Source organism: Malaclemys terrapin, chromosome 7, assembly GCF_027887155.1.
Source record: "Malaclemys terrapin pileata isolate rMalTer1 chromosome 7, rMalTer1.hap1, whole genome shotgun sequence".
NCBI lineage: Eukaryota > Metazoa > Chordata > Testudines > Emydidae > Malaclemys > Malaclemys terrapin.
Genome location: NC_071511.1, coordinates 110,668,007 through 110,692,738, shown reverse-complemented (window position 1 = coordinate 110,692,738; position 24,732 = coordinate 110,668,007). Strand labels below are relative to the sequence as shown.

Genomic DNA, 24,732 nt, shown 5'->3' with positions numbered 1-24,732 from the left:
AAGTTTCCCAGACCTGAAGAAGAGCTCTCTGTAAGCTCAAAAGCGTGTCTCTCTTGCCAATGGAAGTTGGTGCAATAATAGATCTAAAATTTTTATTAAAGCTGATGTTAAAAAAATTATATAATACATAGGCTGAGAAAAGGGTGTCTGCCTATCTGGGTATAGTGCTTAGATTATCCACATATTACCTCACCCACCCATTCAGTGGTAGACAATTGAGATAAACGACTAGATGACCTAGCCAAGTGATTCCTTGTTGGTATCACAAAAAGAGTGAATGCTTGGGAATGCTTTAAAGGGCTCAATCCTGCAAGATACATTCTGGCCCTGATACATCAAAGCACTTAAGCATGTGCTTAACTTTAAGCTTGCACATCATTTTGTTGGACTCAATGAAACTACTCACATGCTTAAGTGCTTTGCTGAATCGGAGCCAGAATTCTCAACATGTTTAGGGGTCAAGCCCTAAATAGGGAAAAGGACTTTGTGGACCAGCTCAGGAAAGGCATTATGGTTTTGATACAACTCCCATTGACTTCAATGAAAGTTGGATCAGGCCCTATATCAGTGTTTCTCAACTGGTGGGTCACAATCCCTTGGCAGGTCACAAAAGGCAATGAGGGTAGCCACAAGGCATTGCACATGTTGTTCTAATCCGAAGCAAAGAAAATCATACTGCCCCACTCTACACACAACCTTACCCTTCAAGATCAAATATTCTCTGTCAACCTCTTGAAACACATACAGAAATAAGTGAAGTAAGGGGTTGCCAACCTGAACAGGTTGGGAAACACTGCCCTGCAGGTATAGGTAGAAGCATGGAATTGTGGGAGAATCAGAACCGCTAAAGTTAAAGATAAAAGGAAATGGCATAAAGCAAGCATTTTGAGCTCTGTCTGCTCACAAGATATAGGACCTTAAAAATACAATCTGCCCACACTGATTCTTCAGTCTCATGCTGCCCGATTGGCCATTGATCCAAGATTGGTTATAAGAAGTCCTGTACTTTGCAGCAGTGTGATTTCCGGTCTCTGCTTTTCTGTTGCTATCCCTATCAGTCATAATAAATACCAGCCCATAATCACAGGGTCACCATGAATAAAGTGAGGTACCAGGCTTTTCATTTCTGGAACAATACAAACAATTTCTGAATCATCTTCATACAGTGTTTCTGATTAATATTAAATAGCCATGTCCCTCAGGACAAGCAAAGCCAGTAAAGTTTCACATCAGGATTATAGACTGATAATCAAAAGTGAGAGTAAACATTGCATATCACTGTGTTTGGAAGTATATAATGCAGCATTTTAGCTATTAAAATGAAGGAGACAAAACTCCCTTTGAATCAATATAGCTGTTTCTTTATCTCCTTTCAGTGCAAGTGGAAATTTTGATATTTATTTAACCTATTTGTTTCAATGCAGCTAGAATGTGTTATAACAACAACCTTCTATCAAATAATCAAACAATACTTTACAAACATTAATAACTGAATCCTCAGAACATCCTTGTTAAGGGTTAGATATAATAATGCCCCATTTTATAGATAAAGGAACGGAGACACTGAGAAGTTAAGGCCAACATTTTCATACTGTGATACCAGTCAGTTGTGGATACTCCACAGCTGTGAAAATTAGACCCCTAAGGTGTGAAAAAACACCCCCCTGAGCGCTGCAAGTTTCAGCACTGTAAAGTGGCAGTATAGACAGTGCACCATCGCTGGGAGCCAGGCTCTCTCCTAGCGCGGGTGCCATGACTACACAGCCAGTCTTCATGCTAGTGAAGACATACCTTCATTGAGGTGCCCAAATACAGACTTAGGTGCTTAGCTTTATGCACCAAACTTTTGGCCTAAGGGACTTGAGCAAGGTCTCATTGCAAGTCAGTGGCACAAAGGGAAAGGATCTCCTGATGCCCAGTCCTGTGCTTTAATCACTAGACCAAGCACCCTTTTTCAAACTAAATAAAAGTTTAATTGATTTAAGATTTATCAATGGTGTCAGGTTTCTTTTAATGAGATTACAGATCATCAATAATAATAAGACCTTAGTCTTTTCATTGTACTTCTAACACATAGTTCTCTTTTCATTTGCTTCTAGCTAAGGAATTCTTAGTATCCCAAATGACTGCATAAAAATCTAATTAGAGTCAGAGCTTCCTCCTGAGACTAACCTTTATGCTAATATAAAGTCAGGTTATCTCCCCAACGGTGACAACTGTTCAGCAGCATTTTAGTAGCTTTGATAGAATTCTTCCAGCTTCCAGGTGGCAAGCAGAATAGCAGTGATAAACTACAGTCATCACTTCTTATCTTGCCCTGCCACTGCCCCAACTATCTACTTCTGCTCTGTTAACTCCCCTTTACATCACAGCCACAGTCCATCTCAGGCTTTTAATATTTGCTCTTTATTTGCAGAAGTCCACAAAGTGACCAACCCTCCTTCCAAATAAATCCCCAAATCCCTGTTTCCTTGAGTAATATTAAATGCACAGAATGCAGTGGAGGGGATGATTTAGTAATCCAAGCCTCACATTCAAATCCTGGCAACTCATTCCGTACAATGGAAAATAGAGTTCATTACAATTTAACAGCATTGGCCTGCTAAACCCAGGGTTGTGAGTTCAATCCTTGAGGGGGCCACTTAGGGAGCTGGGGCAAAAATCTGTCTGGGGATTGGTCCTGCCTTGAGCAGGGGGTTGGACTAGATGACCTCCTGAGGTCCCTTCCAACCCTGATACTCTATGATTATATAAGGTTCCATCTGCTCTGCAGATATTAAAGATCCCAAGGCATTTTTTCTAAGAGTAAACATTTGCCCAGTGGTCTTTGGCCAGCATTTTCCTCTCTCCCCACCTGTTGCCCATTGTGCATGTGTAAAAACACACATGTATCCTGTAATCAAATAAACCCATACAAAACCTCCTTGACTTCAGGGGGTTCCCCCCACATGGATCCAATTGCAGGATAAGGGTCACAGTTTGCAAAACAGTTTGAGATTAAAGATGTGCTCTAGATGCTTTTATTATTACATTCAACTACTGAAATGCACAGTGGTTGTGAAAATATTCAGGCAGAGAGGTGTCCATATAATTCCTAATTCACTGAAAAGGTAATGAGTCCAATACATTGCTAGTCTTTGCCAGTAAGGTAAATATTGATATGTTAACTCATCCTGAGAGTTATGAAGAATATTAGATAGCCAACTCATTTTCAAAGAGTGAATATTTATCTTTATTTTAACTGACATTACTAATTTCCATTCTTTTATTTTAAACAGCCTTCTTATGTTTTATGTGAGAGATTCATTGACCTTTGTAATTTTGCTGTTACCTCTCTGGAATTTAGAAGGGCATATAGGGAACTATATTCAAAGCAGTTGCAGGCTTAGATCCACTTGCCTACAGGTATTGCTTAGAAGAAAGGAGATCTAGTCTCTTGGTATTTGAGGATAAAAGATTAATCAGCAACAAAGACCTACCACAAACCCCCCCCCCCCCCACACACACACACAAAGGGAATTTCTTTCCTATTTTATTTTTACATTACTCTATTTCTAATGTTCTTTCTTCCTTTCTCACATATTTAGTATCTGGCTGGACTTCCTTTTGTTTCTCAGCTATTGTAACAGGTGGGGAGAGACAGGGAGAAAGAGGGGGCACCAGCTTGCACCAGGGGAGGGAAAACAGGAATATGAACACTCCATTTCAGTCACAAAATAAAGGCTTCAAAGTAGAGACAAAAAGTCTTGTGCTGCCTGTGGCTCACAGTCAGTAAAGGGGAAGCTTCCCAGGCCTTGAAGTACATGAGTGGCATCTATGAGTAGTAGACCCATACAGCCTCCTCAAATTCTCAGGAGCAAGCCCTTCAGTCTCCTTCCTGCTGGGTTTATATCCTCTGGGAACAGCGCTACCTATTGACAATTACCCTTTATAACTCCATCAGGAACTTAGCAACCTAATTGGTGGGAGCTGTGGGAGCAGGGCCGGCTCTAAGCACCAGTAAAGCAAGCAGGTGCTTGGGGCGGCAAATTTGCAGGGGCGCAAGAATCCAGCATGAGAGCTGAGAACCAACAGGGAGCCCTGGGAGCTGTAGTTCCTTGGTTAGCTCCCTGCCTATAGAGCCAGCCCTGGAGCAGGGAAAGTACTACATTTCCCAGCATTCCCTCAGCCGCAGTTAACAGGAAAGGGAGGGGAAAGGAGTGTAGAACTGAAATCTCATGCTACAGCTTGCTGTAAATGAGTGAGTGTCTGGAGAGCTAGGTTCAATTCCTGACTTTGCCACAGGCTTCCTGTGTGCTGTTGAGTGACTCAGATAGGGCTTGATCCTTCACAAAGTCAAGCGCCTCAGTTCCCATAGAAATTCATTACCTTTTGAGTTCTGATCTAAATTCACAAACATTTAGGGGATGGAGGTTTCATTTCCAAGAATGTTTGTAAAAAAGTTTAAATCATGCAAATAGTAGCAGGAGGAAATATATGCAAATGTTCTCAGACTGGAAGAGTTACCTCTGGCCAGCTTGCATAGTTCTTTTTATTCCCACAAAGATTTGGACAAGTACTTTTGATTTACTAATTTTGTGGTTCATTAGCTTTGGGTCTGTGGGTAAGGCAGCACAGCTAATGTTTCTAGGGTGTGTATTTTACTGGAGCACGGGCATTTTAAAAATTGGATGTATGTATTGATTATAATAAATAAATACAGAAATAAATATGAATAGTGGACAAATTCCTCAAACTCCTGACAAGTTTACAGGTAATTTTCAAATGGCAATGGTTGCCTCTTGTTTATAAAGTTTAGGTTATTGAGTCAAGGAACAGAAAAAATAACATGGAGAAACTTTAAAAAGCATTTAAGTGACTTAGGAACCTGACTTTCAATGAGGCTTAGACTGCTAAACCATTTATAAACTTTTGAAAAATTTTACCTCATGTGACTCATCATGTGGCAGGAAATGCAAATATCAAGTACAGTTACTAATTTATGAATAAGCCATAGTGCATGTGAGTAGACCATGTGGTGTCTTATGGAAGTCAATGATTCCCTGCACTACACATTTCCACCAGTTATTAGGTGAACAACTGCAAATTGCAACCAGTTCTTGGACTATTTGTGAACAGAAAAAATAAAGATCTAAATTCATCAGAAGAATTATTCGCAAGAAATAATCTGATGAGCTCTAGTCATAGATTCCAAAACAAGAAGGGACCATTGTGACCATCTAGTCTGACCTCCTGTATAACACAGGCCATAGAACGTCCCCAAAATCATTCTTAGATCATATCTTTTAGAAAAACATCCAATCTTGATTTTAAAATGGTCAGTGATCCATGATGACCCATGGTAAATTGTTCCAATTGTTAAAAACCTATGCCTTATTTCCAGTCTGAGTATGTGTAGCTGCAAGTTCCATGCACTAGGTCATATTATACCTTTTTCTGTTAAACTGAAGAGTCCAAGTTCCGCATGTAGATACTTACTCCCCAATCTAGTCACCCCTTAAGTTCCCTCTGTTAAGTTAAATAGATAAACTCAAGGAGTTTAATCACTATGAGGCATGTTTTCTAATCCTCTAATCATTCTCCTGGCCCTTCTTTGAACCCTTTCCAATTTATCAACATCCTTTTTGAATTGTGGACACCAGAACTGGGCACAGTATTCCAGCGGCAGTCACACCAGTGCCAAATTCAGAAGTAAAATAACCTTTCTACTCCTACTTGAGATTCCCCTGTTGATGTATCCAAGGTATCGCATCAACTCTTTTGGCCACCGTGTCATACTGGGTGTTTATGTTCAGCTGATTATCCACCACGACCCTCAAATCTTTTTCAGGGTCGCTACTTCCCAGGATAGAGTCCCCCATATGCTAAATATGGCTTACATTCTTTGTTCTTCAATGTATACATTTACATTTAGCCATCCTAAAACATACAGTCTCTGTCCCTAGGTGACACAGTTAATATTTGGGTAGCAGAAGCCACACATTACAAGTTCAGTAGACTTTGGGCTCTTTTTGATCTCTCTCTGCCTTTGCACTCACCGTCACTCTCCTGAGATGTTTTCCTGCTTGCTTGTTCTACTTTTATCAACACTCTTTCTGATCCCAGAAACTTTTTGATGTCCCTGGTTCCTTATGACTTCACACCGCTGAATGCCAACACATATAAAACTTAGACCTGCCTTGAGTGCAGGGGACTAGACTAGATGACCTCTCGAGGTACCTTCCAGTTCTATGATTCTATGATTGCAGATACCCCATGCAGTCAATTTGAAAGAATAAAAGGTTATGATTCAAAGAGCAGCCCTAGTCCTTATTTGTGGTTTTTAATGCCAGTGGCAGTGGTTACAGTGGAGGCACAATTCCCAGATTCCTTGTGGATATTTTTGTGATGCCCATAGGAAGTTTGGTTAATTCTGTATCCCAGGATGGTTTTTATTGACGACATTATTTAGGACAAACATTTTAAACCCTAATATCTAGCTTTAGGCTCTTAAATCCATAATTAGGCACCTACATACAAGTGGTTTCAGTTTTAGAAGTCCCGCACACCTTAAATCAAATTGAAGTCAATAGGGACTGTTGGTGCTCAGTGCCTTTGAAAATCAGACCACTTTTATTTAGGTGCTTAAATGCCAATTTAGGAGCGGATTGGTTAGACCATAAAGCTGGGACTTTCCAAGAAGCCTAAGTGAACTTGGCACCCAATTTCAGTTGAATTTTAATGAGATTAGGGTGTCAAACTCCTTTAGGCTTCTTCAAATATCCCAAGGGCTTGATCCAAGCCAGTGGGAGTCTTTCCATTCACTTAAGGCTTTGACTCAGGCTGTTATGTTTTAACATTTTGTCTTTTTGTCTGTTAGACTATTACTAACAAATGTTATACATTTTCCCAAACCTATAAAAGTACGGAAAGGGAGGGAAAGAGGAAAGCAAAGTAAATCCTATATTCGCTCATAAGAATAAAGTGTAAACTTTCTAAGTTACAACCCAGGAAACATGAGATTTTCTTTATTCAAGGATGGATGTGGCTATGTTTTGATTTATGATACAAAGTATCCTTTTTTCTTTGTGTAAGACCTGGCAAAAAAGATTATAGCCATCTATTACTAATATACATACACATCCAAACTTGTGGTAGCTTATGAATAGTAATAGACTGCACTATCAAACCGGACCAAGGAACATAAATCATTCATTATCAGGAAACTTAGGAAACCAGTGTATCCACATGATTGTTTAATAGGACATATGCATTCAAAGTTAGTGAATTCTTAGATCCTGTTGCCCACCGGTGATGTGAACAAGTATGAAAAATAATTGGTCTTTCTATACAAAAATGTGATTTTTTTTTTCTGGTACAGTCTCTTTTTTTTCATTCCCTCTCATTCTATTGTTTCTTTCTTTATTGCTCACACAACAACATCCACTTCTGCTTCCTTTTGTTCAGTTATGATTTTTTTAATTGATTCTTGTTCAATTTCAGCAAATTGCTTTCCTTTTTGTTCATTATGTTCCAATGCAGTACTTGACCATATTTCATAGAAACAATTGAAGGGAAGCAAGATATTCATAAACAAATTTAATAAGCTATGTGGACACAGCATTGTTATTATGAAATATATCATTATAATTGTTGGTTAAGTGCTGAGACAAAATTAAATCTGTCCTTAGAAGATTACAAAGATTTTGGAAGCTTAATAATTAGAAAATTCAGTTATGATTCCGACTAGAGCCAAAATATGCTAACATTATTTATTATAATTTGTTCTCCTTTGCATATGTAGTACTTTGCATTGTTTTTAAGGGGGTTAATTTTTATGCCTTAATATGTATTTGCAGTGTGGTTGGGTGTTGATTCCCATGAGAACTATACATTTGTTTTTCTTTACATTTGTTTAACTTCTCAAACAAATGTTTAATGAATACTTTTTGGTTTTAAGAGGAAAAAAGGAGACAGAAGACAAAGAAGCAGAAAGCCCCCAAACCTTTAATTGTGCTGTCGTTTGTTCATATACCCAAATGTGTGTTTATATAAATGTGTGGTCTAATGTGACCCATTTCAAGAAGTGCACTAATGCTCATACAACTAGATGCACTGCCTTGAAGCATCATTGCACATGTATCCATTGGTCTTCGTATGGAAATGCATCAAGGCCTAGAGTAGACATATCAAAGAGTGTGTCTATGCTTCAAGGCGTTCCTTGGCGTGTCTGTCTTTTCCAATGCCTTGAAACACATCCTTGAGTCAGTGAGACCACTAGATACACTGGGGAAGGTGTAATTGAAGATGTGACATTACAATAACTGCATTTGCTGAAATTCTAGCAGTAGCTTTTGTTTCATTGTTTGGCTAGCCAGACACATGTGATTGTCTATATATGTATGTCTGGATAAGCACTCTCAAGAGCAATCCTTGCCCTCCCCATGCCACTCCACTTTTACAACCAGGGGTGTGAAGTGCATTAGATATAGTAGAACTGTGATTCTTGGTGGCCTTCAACTTTCCCAGAATGACTCGCATGACCATACTGGTATCCTTTCCAAACCGTATAGAACGCCCTCAGCTGAGAATGCTTTACCTCCAACTCTCATGCATTTTGTCTTTGACTCTGCCTAGTATAGAGAAGTTTACTTCTCCAGATTGGCCACTGCTGGAGACATAATCCCTGATATACTCATAGCAGCCTGCTGAGGAGGCAGGCAGCCACAGTCTGCACACAAGCTGGCACCTTTGCATATTTTCAACATTCAGGCTCAGATGCGGTGAGTTACAGTAATCCAGCGTGGGCATGACTTGCATATGCATCACTGTGGCCAGATCCGCAGTCCAGTGGGAGGGTGGCATTTCCTACAGAGCTGTGGGTGTGGAAAGGTTTTTTTCACCACTGAGAGGAGGTCTTCATTGGAGCTGAGAGGTGCGAGTCCTGTTTTGCATAGATGTACCTATGATAGCTCTGCGTGAGCTAGCCCTTAAAAATAGCTGCAACTATGGCGGCATGTGCAGCCACTTGGGCTAGCTGCCCCCAAAACAATCCAGTCCTAAACCCCTGGCTACGTTCTCAGGCGGCTAGCCCAAGTCGCTGGCTGTGCTGCTGTGATCACACTACCATTTTTAGGTACTATATTGAGCAAAGCTAGCATGGGTATGTCTACACGAGCTGGAAATCACACCTTCCAGCTCAAATGTAGACATACCCTGAATCTACCTGATAGTTGGCTTAACAATGTGTCAAACTGAACCCCAAAGCTTCGTTCCGCTTTGATGAATGGTCTGTGTGTGCGCGCGTACGCATGTATGTTTTCAACAGACAGGAGGACAGGGGCCTGGCTAGTTATCTGAATTTCTTTCACAACCACTAAGCAGCAGCGTTGTATCACAATTAGAGCTTCTTAACTGATCTTTTTCAACAGTAGCACAGCTAGGGTTACCATACGTCCGGATTTCCTCGAACATGTCCGGCTTTTTGGTACTCGAATCCCCATCCGGGGGGAATTGCCAAAAAGCCGACCATGTCCGGGGAAATAGGGAGGCAGCATAAGCCAGGGTCTGCCCGGCCCCAGCACAACCCGTCGGGTCCGCAGCGCAGCCCAGCCGCCCGGCTACATTGTAGTGAGCTCGGGCGGGGGAAGGGGGTCGCAGCCGCAGAAGGCGGCGAAGGGGCCGCTGCTGCCCCCGGAGGCCGGGCGGACCGCACGCCCCAGCTGAGCCCGCAGGACCATGGGGATGCCGGGCCCAGCCAGTGGCTCGGGCTTCCCTCGCGGGCGGGGACTCCCTGGCCACTGGGGAACCCTTCCTGCGGCCCCGCCACCCCGCGCGGCAGGAAGGAGGCTGTGGCGCGGGGCAGGAGTGCGGTGTGTGCCGGGGCTGCAGGGACCCGCGCTGCCCCGGTCGCCGCTGAGCATCCGAAGCCCCCGCCAGGCAGTGGCTGCTGGGTAAGCCGAGGAGCAGGGCAGACGGGGGCACAGAGGCTGCAGGGGCGGGGGGGGGGTGCAGGGGCTGCAGGGCGAGTGGGGAGCAGGGGGCACAGAGGCTGCAGGGGCGTGCAGAGGCTGCAGGGCGAGGAGGGGCAGGGGGGTGCAGGGGCAGGGGGATGCAGGGGCAGGGCAGGCGGGGGGCGCAGAGGCTGCAGGGGTGGGGGTGCAGGGGCTGCAGGGCTAGTGGGGAGCAGGGGGCACAGAGGCTGCAGGGGCAGGCGGGGGTGCAGGGGCTGCAGGGCGCGTGGGGAGCAGGGAAGCACTTAGCAACCCCCAACCAAGATCAGAGCGGGAGGGATGAGGGGGAATGCGGGGTGCTCAGAGGAGGGGGCAGAGTTGGGGCCAGGACTTTGGGGAAGGGGTTGGAATGGGGGCGGAGAAGGTATGGGGTTGGGGTGGGGCCGGGGAAGGGGCGGAGCCGGGGACGGGGACCCCGTGGAGTGTCCTCTTTTTTAAATGTTTGAATATGGTAACCCTAGCAAAGCGCGTATTTCTCAAAGAGGACTGCACACGTGTGTAGCACATGAGGAGTCAGAAGTTCTCAAACATAGCCAGACTTGAGTTATCTGAACACAGAAAAATCATCTGTAAAATATTTTTACAACAAAAATCTTCTTCTTAATCTGTTTAGCTCAAACAGTGAAATGGTATCTTAACAGACTTGATTAGGCCCTACCTAACCAACAAGAAAATTATTGTATGGAAAGTGTGTGTGGTGTTTATTTTAACCGTAGGGTGTCATTTGTCCCTTTGAAAATCTCCCACTGAATCTATATAAAATCTTTGTCTTAACAGAGAACTTTTAAAATCTGACTTGAAGCAATTTTTTATACAGCTGATAAATTCAAAAGAAAATAAAATTTGCTGGAAACAATTATTTAACCCCTTTCTTTAAAGCAAAAAAGCATTTTTTTAGAATGTCCTTTATTTGCCAGTTATCCTACAGGGGGGAAAAAAAAATCACCAGGCGCATGAGAAAGTGTGTTGCTTTTTCTAGACCCAGCAGATTTCCTTTTTTTAGGAAGTAACCTAAAGGGAGAAGTTTTAGTATTTCTAGCCTTTTTAATGTTCTTGGGTTTATTGAACTTGATAATAGAACTAGCAGAATCCTAAAATCATTGCTATGATTCATTTAAATGGCATAGTGTTCGCAGCCCTTTGAGAGAGTTTCTGGTTTTCTAAAGTATCAGCATTATTTCATTTAGTTTTTGGCCCAGACTCGTAAATGGGGCTCAATCTATTCTGTGCCACAAATTTGTAAATATTCTAGATTTCTAGTCGAGCTTTTAAAAGAATTTGTGTGGTAGTGGGGAAGAAAACAAGAAAAGAGGATTCAGCCAACAAATTAAGGTGTTTTTTTTTTCTTTTTGCATATATTATTTGGCAGCCTTTATTGTATCGGGCTTTCTTGTAGCCTTAGTCATGATATTGACAAGAAGTTTCAGGTGGATTTCTGAAGGAGCTCTGAGACCTGGATGAGATTTTCTGTTTCAGAAGACTTGTGTTCCTATGGCCCAGATTTACAAAGGTATGCAGATAGATGCCCGATTGGACTTACAAAAGTGACTAAGCAAGGTAGGTGCCTAACTTCCATTGACTTCAATTGGAGTTAGGCGCTTAAGCACTTTTGTACATCCCACTAGGCATGTAAATACTTCTATAAATGTGGCCCTACATTATTTTAGACTATCCCATTTCCTTCCAAATCCTGCTTTTCTTAGTTGGTTCACATCCCCACCTCCACCTGCATTCCCCAATTGTAAGATAAACATCCTCTCTTCCTCTTGAATTTTCCCATCTTTCTAGCATCTCACTTTTGCCTTAAGATGAAGAGGTCAGAGGACATGGAGGAATGATATTAGACTGACATTTTGCAAGAGCTACAAATACATCTAGACCTCCAGGTTGTCCCCAAAGTTCCGGAGGACGTTTCTACCCAATTAAAGTATTCAGACTCTAAAAGACAACCAATCAAAGTTATCTGAACAAGAGAGAAGGGACTTACTAGCTTGACTTCAGTAATAGCTCTTTCCATTTTCAAAGGATGGACACTGTCACTTGTCCATATTCCAAATCTAAAGAGCTCGCCAGCTGGGTCTTTTTTAGGGGACAAGTGTCTTTTGGAAAAGATGTTTTGTAAAGATTATCCTCTTTTTTCTGTCAATGGGAGAAATTCTCTTCATTGTATCTTTCTATCTGCCTAATGACTATAGGACTACTAGTTTTTGAACCCCAAACTTTGTATCCCGAGACTTGAAATTTGGATGCTATGACTTTTATCAATTAGTGTTTTTCTTTTTCTGTACATGGCACCTTCTTCCCATGGTATCTTGTTCTAGTGTTGTACCTGGAGCAGAAAATAATGGTAATTTATCCCCTTGAGTGCAGTTTAAGATACTCTTTAAAAAGGTGCAGTTCATGCAATTTTCAGAAACATTTTGCTGAGTGTATATGTGTGAAGGTTATATAACTATAACAGTGGTGTAGGGTGGCAATATGTGTGGATGATTAATGGCTGTAGTGTCCTAATTAGTTTGGGGGAGGGGGTTCGGCAAGGCTATTATTTCAATATCCATAATCTTTTTGAACTGGAAAAAATATCTTTTATTGTTATGTTTAGTTTTACAGAGTTTTTGGATCCATTCCAGAGAGTTATCCAGCCAGAAGAAATCTGGCTTTATAAAAATCCTTTGGTACAATCAGACAACATACCTACACGCCTCATGTTTGTAAGTACCAGAGATTTAATGGATCATTTGACAGCTTTATGAACTGTAAACTAAACACACTTTCATTTGATAACAGGAAAACTTGTGTAACTATAGCCTGTTCTTTAGGTTCTGGTTATGATAAGATTCAAAACTATGTAAGCCTGAACTTATTTATAATATGAGAAATGTTACAGAGCATGCTTAGAAAAAACAAAACAAGCCGTGCAGGAGGAGCAGAAGCACCGTATTCTGAATTCTATATTGATGGTGCAGTTTCAGATTTAAGCAAGAGTTCATTAATGGATGTGAGGAATGATAGGCTCCTAAATTAGGTGTCTGGGCATTTTTGAAAATCCCACTAGGCATCTATCTGCATCTTTAGGCACCTAACTACCTTTCTTAGTGCCTGTAGGCACCTTTGAAAATGTTACCCCAAATCTCTACATTGTGATTTGCTCATGTTCACAGCCCCTTTGTGCTAGTTTTCCGTGAACAGTCAAGGGGTCAATGGGAGATGAAGGTTCCCAGTATATCACAGAATCAGGCTCTAAAGCATCCTAGCACTAACCTGACATGACAGTGCTATTGTTCACCCTGTCAAGCCCAGCAGAGTTCATATGCACATGCAGGAATGGTTTTAAGCTAGTGGGAGCAACTAATATCAAGGTACCTTTACAATACTAGTTCTCAGCACTATTATGGAGAGATACTGCACTTATTTAAATAAGGCCCTGGCACTGAGTACCCTCATCATACCAGTTACCTCCACATACAGAGCATATATTTTTAGAAGTTAGTGGATATAATTCTATGAGTGGAGGGGCTAGATGGTGACTGGCAGTACCAAAGACTGAGGTGAGGTGGGACTTGGGGGTTGGGGGTTCCCTGGGGAGGGGAGACCCAGCGAGACTGCGGGGTACTGCAGGGGGCAGAACCCCAAGAGAAGGGGCACCGGAGTCCGGGAGGGACACCGGGGCCAGCGGCTAGGCGAGACACAAGCCTGCAGAGGGCCCTCTGGAGGCTGGCGAGCTAATTCCCTGGATGACCAGCAGGAGGTGCCGCAGGGTGAGTCATCGCCCCGCTACAGGTTGGTAAATAGCAGGGATGTAAGGGAGGTATATTTGATCCTTATCTTTCACCTACCCCAAATGCCAGTTTTTGGCATACTGTATGGCAGCTGAAAGCTCCAATGCAGCTGTGAGTCAGTAACCTGACCATGAGTCAGTAACCGTGTGCTCGGATTGGCTTAGACTATTCCACTCAGTAAAAGGCAGCTCCCCTGTGAGTGACTCCTTGAATTAAGAAACTATAGATAATTTCTAATTGGCTTGGTCTTATTTCTTTAATTAAAACAAAAAACACACACGCACATCTGTTATTTGCTTTCATAATTTAAGGTGCTTCCTGTTACCAGCACCATAAACCAATTTTTAAACAAATTTCCAAACAAAGAATTGTTTAGCATTTGTTACAAAGTCCTACGTTTAGAACACCGGGAGATTTTAAAGTCAAGAGGAAAGTCATGAATAGTCTAGCTCCAGACTCAAATTAGGCTAAATCTTCATGTTGGCAAAGGGGAAGAACTGGAAGGGACTTCTTCACTGTTCTGTTTCTTCATAGACAGGCATGCCTGGTACTATTCATGGCTGACCCTGCAAAGTGCTGAATACCCTCAGCTCCCACTGAAGGTTGATGGAGTGCCCCTCCCAGGAACTGCTCAGCACAGCATCATGTGGCTTAAGGCATTTACACAGTCCATCACATCTGCTAACAGTTTAATAAGACAATTGTGTTCTTTACTCAGTACCAGGTGTTTGCTTAGGTGGATTTCACTCTAGTTTCTATACTATAGAAAAATATACCTTCCCCCTTCCTCAATCAATGGTTCTCAACCTGCAGCCCCTGGGCCATTTGTGGCCCAATCAGCACAAAGCTGCAGCCCATGTGACATCCTCAGGGCCATACAGGTAGCGTTGGATGTGGCCCACATAATGCATTGTGGGCCACATATGCAGCCCACAATGGTAAATGGGTTGAGAACCACTGGATCATAGCCTGACCAACACATGTGGATGCTTCCCTGCTTGAGCTCCTGAACCTTGGTCCCAGCCGCTAAACATGCTAGCCAGTGGGGCTAAGCTGGTGTGGTGCAGGAGAGGTAGTATTCTGGTATGGGTAAGAAGCAGATTATTACCCCCCTGGAATAAGGGGAGAGTGTGACTCCTTCTCCACGCTGCTTCCAGGACTGCACAGCTATACTGCCCTTTACACAGGGCCGAGAGTGAACATACAATCTAGCCCTAAATCATTAAAAAATGCTGTCAAGCAATAAAACAGCACGCAAGTGAAAAATCTGTATTTTTCAGCATGCAAATTAAATCTTGTGTGCCAGTGGATTTTATTGAAGTAATCAGAGACAACAACAAGTGCTTTTCTGGGGGATTTGTGCAACTAGCATTTATCTTTAGGCTGACAAGATGAATAATGAATGTGCTAGACTTTTACTGGTCTCACCCATCAAAGCAATATTAGAAGATTTCACTGTAGGAAAAGAAAATGATACTGAATCATGAGGGGGATGTTATTATCTAGACCCTTGCAACATATATTATATATTATAGACGTGAGCCCTGCATGGGTCTATTGTGGAAGAAAAAGGGAATCTCTTGTAGGTCAGGCTTAGCTTATACATATATTACACTGATGAGTAAATTGACCTCCTAACATAAGAACGGCCATACTGGGGCAGACCAGTTGTTCATCTAGCCTATTATCCGTTCTTCCAACAGTGGCTGGTACCAGATGCTTGAGAGGGAATGAACGGAACAGGGAAATTATCATATGATCCATCCCCTGACGCCAGGCCCAGTTTATGGCAGTCAGACATTTCGGGACAGCCAGAGCATGGGGTTATCAATTGATGTTTTCAAATGAGCAATAACAGCCCACACAATGAGTTGCAAATGTGAACAGTTCTGAATCTCCATCACAAATCCATCAGTTTGTTAAAAATATATGAAAATCTGCACTGTTACCAGATGGATTGTACAACATTTTGGATTTAGTTTCTGTTTTACTTCTATCCTTTGTTGATATCTTCTGCTGCTCCTGCCTGTTCAAAAGATTTCTAACTCCCTTGTTGCAGCTGTATAAGCTATAACTCTGTCAATGAGGCTATAGTTTGACATGTTCTTCAAGAACGGAAGATAGATTTTTTGGGGGTGGGCGTGGGGGTGGGGGTGGGGGAGGAAATCCTTCCTTTTAAAAATAATAATAATTCTAGATTTTACCCTACCCATTTTTTTCACTGTCTCTGATAACAGGGTTTAATTTCCATTTTCAGAGAGAGAGAGAGGGAGATATTTGCAATCCTAGGGTACAAGAAATAAAGTCCATTCTTAGCACTGTATTCCGCCACCAATCCACACAGGAGATTGAACTGGAACGAAAAATGTTCTGCACAAAAATTGATGGCAAGCTTAATAAAATGTAAAAATAGGGAGCCATCCCCTGCCCTCAATTTCACCCTTATTATTCACTCAAGTCAACGGGGTTGCATGGATGCAAGAGAGTGGAATCTGGACCAGGATATATTATAACAGCAGTAAATCCTTTGCACTTTTATATAGCTCACTACCTCTTATGATTTAAAAGAGCTTAATATTGGCTCTGAGCATTGGGTATTATTTCCGTTTTTCAGAAGGGTGAACTAGGATACAGAATCCTCTTTGTCCTGGTTCCCCAAATCTCCATCAATTTCTCCATCTTTTATTTAAATGGGACTACTCGAGGAATAAGCTACTACTCGGTGTAAATAAAGGTAGCACAATCTGGCCCAGGTTAAATGGCTTGCCCAAGCTAGCATGGCAGATAAATCAGTATCATAATGTATAGTTTAATTTTCAGGTTCTCTAAAACATCCCAGGCAGCTTATTTTCACTTTTCTCTGCTATACAATATAATTAACTCCCTGCAGTAGCAGAGCTGGATGAGTAGCATCCCTGCTGAAGGACATTCCTCACAAGAATCTAGACTGCGGCTTTACAATCAAGCATTTATTGCAACGTGATCCATCAGCCAAAGGCCAAATTATTTCTTTAATGGGAGTGTCATTAAGGTTCATGGGAGTCATGCACATGCATCCAAGGTAGATTTTGACTGGAAGTTCCTTTGCCAGACAAGAATGGCACAAAATATGCTATTGCTGTACCTTGCTCCCCTAGAGTTTAGTTGTGGATGTTTGGGAGCTGTTTCCCCCCCCATCCCCCCATTTTTGCCCAAGATTAAGCAACCTGCCATTGGCTCCACTCCAGTACACTTGTTCCGTACATGAAAGAATCATAAGACTCAGGTCCCCTAATGCTTCAGTAAAGTCAGCTCAATGCTCTTTTGCAGATTTTGGAAAAAATATTAAGAAAAGATTTAAGCACCCCCAAGCTTTGAAAAAGTTTGTGCTGGATTCTCCTACCTGTATTCACACTGAGTAGTAGCTTACTCCACAAGTGGTCCTATTGAAGTGAATGGGTTTCCGTATGAAGAAAAAGCACTATTCAACACAAGAACATCAAGGACTGAATATGAGGTCTTTTTTAACCTGAGGTAGTAGTAAAGTATGGCAGCCAAATTCCAACATGAATGGATTTTGTGAGATTTGTGATAAGTATGGTGGGATATGTGTCGGACTATGTGTTTCACAGCAGTGAGCCCATGCATTTCCAAGTATTTAATCCCTAGATTGTAAAGTGACCCATAGTCCTGTTTATGGAAGCCAGGAAAAGGACATTTTTGGATATATGAAGCAAGTTAGCACAGTGAGTTCAGTTAGAAGTATTTTTCTGTTAGGAATCTGTACAGAGGAAAACATTGGATCAGCAAAATAGTAACTTGGCCATTTGCTTTTGTGCACCGCCAGTTACATATGCTAAATAGTTCATTCTTTTCAAACTACAGTATATTTCTGGTGAGTTGTTTACCAAGGATTTTAACTGTGACCAGCCTGCATGAAAAACAGCACAAATAATGCATCTGTCTGACATGCTTTGTCACTTCCTTTGTCAATAGCCCCACTGATGAAATTGGGTTCAATGGGATTACCAACGTACTGAGATTCTTCTTAATACAAGGGTGGGGGAATCAGGTCCAATACTATTTTCTAGTGTCTAATTTGCAAATTCTAGTCCAGACCCTACAGGCACTTAAGCACATGAGCAACTTTACTCAATAAAATTACCTACTTGCTTCTTTGTTTGCAGGCTTAGGGTCTACAACCTGACATGTTTTACTCTATTAAACATTACATTGTTGTGCATGATATATGTGTTTCTTAATAGATCAGAAAGGTGAAGAACTTGCTTATCCATTTCTAGAAAACAAACATAAAGAGATGTAGTTGTTGGCAATACTAAGTCATGATCTTTATGCACTGTTCTTTTTCATTTACAAAACTGACACTTTAAATGTAGCTCCAAGTAATTACAAATCAATTATAACCCACAATTAGGTTACAATTTTTAAGTATATTCATTGCCCTCTAGTGACAGATATAAATCGTCCCACTTTGCTCAAGGTCAGGAGTTCGATAAAGATTATTCAGCCATCCAGTCTAAATGGCACTAACTGGAACTAATTATTAATCCGTGGGGATAACAGGGAGTTGATGCTCTCATACGTGATTATTTGTTATCTCTCCCAGGCAATTTCATTCCTCACGCCACTGGCTGTCATTTTTGTGGTGAAAATAATCCGGCGGACAGACAAGACTGAAATTAAAGAAGCCTTCCTAGGTAAAGTAGATTGATTTTTAAGATGACAAGTGCATAAGAGTTCCTACTGGTGATTGTTCTAATTAGTATTCCAAGCCCTGAAAAATTTGTGGGTGAAATGCTGGTTCCACTGAAGTCAAGGAAATCTTTAAAAAAAAAATCTCTCTTTTACATACATTCCTAAGCCTATGAGTTCCATGCTTTGTTTCTACATTCTACTGATCAAATCAGATTGTGGTCCTTGCTGGGTAATGAAACTCAGCTGAGATCTTTCTAATGTTGATTGGCTATAATCTGTGGCAGTCACTCCTTTCTCTCTATGCCACAGTGAATTCCTGTTTATTTCCAGGTGCAATTTAAGGCAGTGGTGTTAATTTTTAAAGCTCTCTGTGGTCCCCTATTGACTACAATAAGGGACCTTCAAATTGTCTCTGTACGCTTCACCCCTACAAAAGTCTGAGATCAGCCAAAGAACTTTTGCCAACAGACTATGGTTTCAAACATTTGGAGCTTAGTGGCAGGGTATTTGTAGTGAAGAGTCCATGACTGGAATTCTTTCCCTTTTTGTTGGTGAAGCAGAGCTTGAGTTTGTTGATTTTCAGCTCATAGGCTAAGACCCATATATTTGCCCAGACTTTTGCCTGTGCTAGACTGGATATAGAGGGTATTAATGCTAAAATCAATTTTTGGAAGAGTGGAATTCTCTTTGAGTTTGTTCATCTATTCTGGTGTTATATCAGCTTGAGAAAAGATCTTAGAGATTGTTTTTTGATGCTGCCAGTACTTGACAGTTTGTTGTTAAATTTATCATAAGCGATGTTTTATTGATGGAAAATGTATTTAAGTAGGCGGGGGGACATGCATTTATACATATAAAAACATATAGTCATGGTGCTGGTTTTCATTCTGTCTCTCTCATTTCAAAAGCAAAGGAGCTCTGTCTCTGTCTCCATGGTTTGTTCTCCCTCCATGGCTCAGGGATACTTTAGATTAGTATTCTCTATTTCTCTTCCCTTCCCCCCCCATTTCGGACTGCCATTACCATTAGTCCTACAATGCCCAGATAATAATAATAATAAAAAAAATCCTCAAAACCCAATCACACGAGACACCACAATTTTAATGTTTTACAAAATAGCTCAATGTCCAATATTTGCATAAATTCGGACCTTTTGTGGACCGGTCATATTGAACGAGATAAATCAGACTCAAAATGGACATGATCTTCAGCTGGTGTAGATCCACTGACTTCGATGATGCTATGCTGATTTACACCAGATGAGGATCTGGCCCATTGCATTCTGCCCACAAAAAATAAGGAATTCTTATTCTATAGCTGTTATTTTCTTTTGGAACTCTTTGATTCTGCATGGAAAAATGTTTGAATGTAGAGGACGGAAATGCTGGTTTTGATTCTCCACTGCTTTGCCCCTTGTGTTGCCATTAACATACATGTTAACTGAATGCAGGTCTTAGTTCTCGACCCACTTACACCAATGGTAGCATTTTATAGCCAGATTCCACTCACTTTGCATAGACGTAAATGGCAACACAAGATGGAAGGCTGTGTGGATAATTTCATGGAGGTTAAGTCCATTAATAGGCTACTAGCCAGGATGGGTAAGGAATGGTGTTCCTAGCCTCTGTTTGTCAGAAGGTGGAGATGGATGACAGGAGAGAGATCACTTGATCATTACCTGTTAGGTTCATTCCCTCTGGGGCACCTGGCATTGGCCACTGTCGGTAGACAGGATACTGAGCTAGATGGACCTTTGGTCTGACCCAGTACGGCCATTCTTATGTTCTTATGTGTGGATAATCATAAGAACATAAGAATGGCCGTAGGGTAATCAAACTTAAAGAGCTCAGAGGAACCCCCTCTAGCCTTAGGTTCAAAGTTACAGCAAACAGAGGTAAACACCCTAGTAAAAGGTACATTTACAAGTTGAGAAAACAAAGATAAAACTAACACGCCTTGCCTGGCTGTTTATTTATAAGTTTGAAATATGAGACACTTGTTCAGAAAGATTTGGAGAGTATGGATTGATGTCTGGTCCCTCTCAGTCCCAAGAGCGAACAACCACCAAAACAAAGAGCACAAAGAAAAACCTTCCCCCCCACCAAGATTTGAAAGTATCTTGTCCCCTTATTGGTCCTTTGGGTCAGGTGTCAGCCAGGTTACCTGAGCTTCTTAATCCTTTACAGGTAAAAGGATTTTGGAGTCTCTGGCCAGGAGGGATTTTATAGTATTGTACACAGGAGGGCTGTTACCCTTCCCTTTATAGTTATAACAACATTTAATTAGAAAGTTCCTCATTTATTATTAATTATTATTATTTATGTCAGCACTATAGCTGGTTGGAAAACAGGAATATTTTTCATTATTCTTTTGCAAAACGTATTGTTCCTTTTTTTCCTTTGGCACAACAGAATCAGACCAGGATTATTACCCTGTTCTGCAGTTTACTCTCAGCCAAAACAAGAAAAGAAACAATGGGGTTATTAAAATCTTTCAGCTATACTGAAGAATCCAATTTCAATCTGTGAAAAGTTTCAGTTCATAAATCAAACGCTGTAATACTTGAATTTATAACTTGTTACTTACGTTGTTGTTCTTTGTTCATTTTGTTTTTTAGCTGTTTCCTTGGCTCTCGCTCTGAATGGAGTCTGCACAAATACTATTAAATTAATAGTGGGGAGGTAAGTCTTGTCATGTTCTAAGTGATGGCTTAAACTGTCAAATTAAGATTGTCTGTCTATAATCCATTTTAATATAAAGACTAAGCAAGGCTCCAGAACACATTGGATTTGCAGAGATTCCTGTTACCCTGTCCTCACCCCTGGAAAGTATGGTGCATATCTTCATTATGACAGGTTTCAGAGTAGCAGCCGTGGTAGTCTGTATCCGCAAAAAGAAGAGGAGTACTTGTGGCACCTTAGAGACTAAGAAATTTATTTGAGCATAAGCTTTCATGGGCTACAGCCCACCGAAGAAGTGGGCTGTAGCCCACGAAAGCTTATGCTCAAATAAATTTGTTAGACTCCAAGGTGCCACAAGTACTCCTGTTCTATCTTCATTATGTGACATCTGACTGTTGCAGGATTCTTTGCTGTCAACTTTTGGAGTTTGTGTGGCAGATGGGCTTGTTTGAAGATCCAGACAAGCAAGACAAGGTGTAAATTGTAATCTATACATTTCACTGGTGATACATAAGGGGAACAGTCACAGTGTTCAGGGGGTTAGCTGCCAACTCACTTGTACAACTAAATTGAAATCAATTCATGGTGCTGCATTTTATGTAAAGCATGCTACTGTCCATGAGATCTTCCATCAATAGCAGCATCCATCAGGATTACCAAGCCCAGGAGTACAGTAACCAATGGACTCTTGGAAGGGCCGTCTCTTACTATTTCAGGAATGCTGCATGCAAAGTATCTGTGCTTATATTTTGGCACACACCCTGCTCCCACCCCAACACTGCTCTCCTGGCAGTCATAATACTTAGCACTTTTCACTTTAAAAGTGTTTTTACAAACTGTGACAAAGTTCCTCCTCTATCTTGGTGGATCCTGCGCTTACTGGCGGATTTTCTTGCCTCAGAGATTCACCATGTGGGTTGGGGAACAGCCCAGAGACCTTCCCCTCTGGAAGAACTCACAGTCCAGGTCAATTGGGAGGTTTGGGGGGAAACTGGGCCCACCCTCTACTCCAGGTTCCAGCCCAGGGCCCTGTGGACTGCAGCTGTCTATAGTGCCTCCTGAAACAGCTACAACTCCCTTGGCTACTTCCCCATGGCTTTCTCCAAACACCTTCCTTATTCTCACCACAGGACCTTCCTCCTGGTGTCTGATAACGCTTGTGCTCCTCAGTCCTCCAGCAGCACACCCTCTCACTCTCAGCTCCTTGCACCTCTTGTTCCCAGCTCCTCACACTCCCACCACAAACTGAAGTGAGCTCCTTTTAAAACCCAGGTGCCCTGATTAGCCTGCCTTAATTGACTCTAGCAGCTTCTTCTTAATTGACTCCAGGTGTCCTAATTAGCCAACCTGCCTTAACTGGTTCTAGCAGGTTCCCGATTACTCTAGTGCAGCCCCTGCTCTGGTCACTCAGGGAACAGAAAACTACTCATCCAGTGACCAGTATATTTGCCCTCTACCAGACTCCTGTACCCCACTGGTCTGGGTCTGTCACAAAACGTAATTAACTGATCCTCGCAAGAGCCCTGGGAGGTGCGTAAGTATCACTAGTTCCATTCTACACATAGGGAAATGGAAGCAGAGAAGTTAATTGCTTGTCCCAGGAGTCAAGCCCAGATCCTCCTAGGTATTTAGGTGCCTGACTCCCGTTGAAGTCACTGGGAGTTAGGTGCCTAAATGCCATTGAGGATCTGGACCTCAGCATCAGGGTTGGGATTAGAACTCTGTAGTTCTTTGATCCCAGTTCTTTAGTCTAACCAGCAGGCCATGCCTCCCTCTTATAGTAACAGGTAGGGGTGCTACTGAGTAGAGTCAACAAGCCCTGTGCAACCCTGTGGAACATGTGTGGTACTTATTGCTCTATTGGATAGCCTGCTTGGTCACTGAGCATGCTGTGCAGGTTGGCTGAGTTATGGGATATGCAATGAGTAGCCCTGCATATTCCCTTTCAGGATCGAGCCTATATATGTCCATCAGGAATGAGCCTGTCCGAATGCAGAGATGCCACCATCCAACTGCTGCTAGCACACTCTGCTGGAAGTTTTCCTACAGACAGCATGTGTGCAAAAGTTTGGCAGGAAGGAAGGAATAAAGAACATATCTATTGCTACCACATGCAGAATAAAAAGAAGGAAGTGAACTCTCTCTATGTGATAGTAAATTTAATAATCACTTTGAGGTTCATTTATAACTACAGCTCTTATATTTCAAATGTCCATGGTGTTTTTTGTAGACCTCGTCCCGATTTCTTTTACCGCTGCTTTCCAGATGGAGTAATGAACTCTGAAATGCACTGCACAGGTGATCCAGATCTGGTGTCCGAAGGCAGAAAGAGTTTTCCCAGTATCCACTCTTCCTGTAAGTTCGTTCAAATACCACTCATCTTTGGCAAAGTTATCCTCATCTATGTGTTAGCATTGCTATTTCTGATGGATCATGCACCCGGTTTTAGCTGGAGGGAATAGCACTTTTGTAGAAAACACCTGGCTTGAACTTTTTGATGTCATCCCTTTTAAACACTAAGGCTCTGATTCTGTGACCCTTTCTTACCTTGAGCACTGCCTCACTCCACAGGCAGTCCCACTCACTCTACAGTTAGTCCGGATGAATTAAGGGACTGCTCAAGGTGGGAGAGGATGACAGAATTGAGAACTGTATGTAAAATTTGTGTCACAGGTTTCCAGCATTATGGGACCCCAGCCTCTGACTGGGGTGGGGGAAGGTGTCTGCAAATATTAAATCATGTTTTATTTCATTAGTTATAGTCAAATGAAATACGCTTGAATTGAGCAAGAGTTGATTAATTTATTTATTGAGTTTTGAAAAAATTGCAAATAATGCATAGTCAGTACTTTTGTAGCACTACTTCATGAACACAAAGTGAGTCATCTGTACAGGTTGACATTTATCCATATCTTTACAGTTTCACAGTGATGTTTCCTTACAGTATATTCCATATCCTGGAGTTTTTACTTTTGTTTCAGTGTTATGGGCTGGACTGTGAGGGGACAGGGGACTGTAAAAGGGAATAAGACTGCTCCCCACCCTTACATTCCGGTCTAGTGTCAATGGCTCTGAGCACGCACAGGGATAAATGAGAGCTGTGTGCTCATTCCAAAGAGGTAGATGGGGCAGCTTTGACTCCACCCTTAATGTGCTAGCACAGATGATTCATCACACAATGGGAGGCAGTAGCTCAGTAGAAATTACTATCTGCCGGAGTATAGTGGGAATTGAGGCACAGTTCTTTCCATTGGCTGCTCCTAGAACAGTGTAGCTTCTCACCACCCCATAAATAGGGCTTGTGGCAGGCCCACAGTCTAGCTCATATATGGTGAGCAGCGCAGGCATATAGTACATGATATGTCACAGTCAAGTAACTTGTAGTGTTTGCAATATATCCCCAGATGCTGGTTCCTTACATCTGGTTGCAATCAGCTTGGTTCGGCATAGTGAAAAATTACACCTATACAGATTTAGATAACTGCATGCTTACTTCAAATCCTGTAAATATACAGAGATGTACTAATAAGGGACCCGTGCTGAGAGCATATTAAAAATATAGTACCACGTCTACAGCATAATGTT

The 24,732-nt window shown here is 41.9% G+C and overlaps 1 protein-coding gene across 3 annotated transcripts in view; it reads left to right on the top strand.

The window, feature by feature from the left end:
• PLPP4 (phospholipid phosphatase 4) overlaps positions 1-24,732 on the top strand; it is a 95,787-nt gene that overhangs the window by 21,067 nt on the left and 49,988 nt on the right. For 2 of the 3 annotated variants that reach the window (XR_008445576.1, XM_054033299.1), the window contains exons 2-5: positions 12,595-12,703; positions 18,378-18,468; positions 21,084-21,147; positions 23,378-23,502. Coding sequence is in view for 2 of the 3 variants with exons in the window: in XM_054033299.1 (XP_053889274.1) it covers positions 12,595-12,703; positions 18,378-18,468; positions 21,084-21,147; positions 23,378-23,502 (389 nt within the window). In the remaining variant the exon portion in view is untranslated. Of the gene's footprint in view, positions 1-12,594; positions 12,704-18,377; positions 18,469-21,083; positions 21,148-23,377; positions 23,503-24,732 lie in introns of those variants that run through there. The other variant, XM_054033300.1, reaches the window with a different exon arrangement.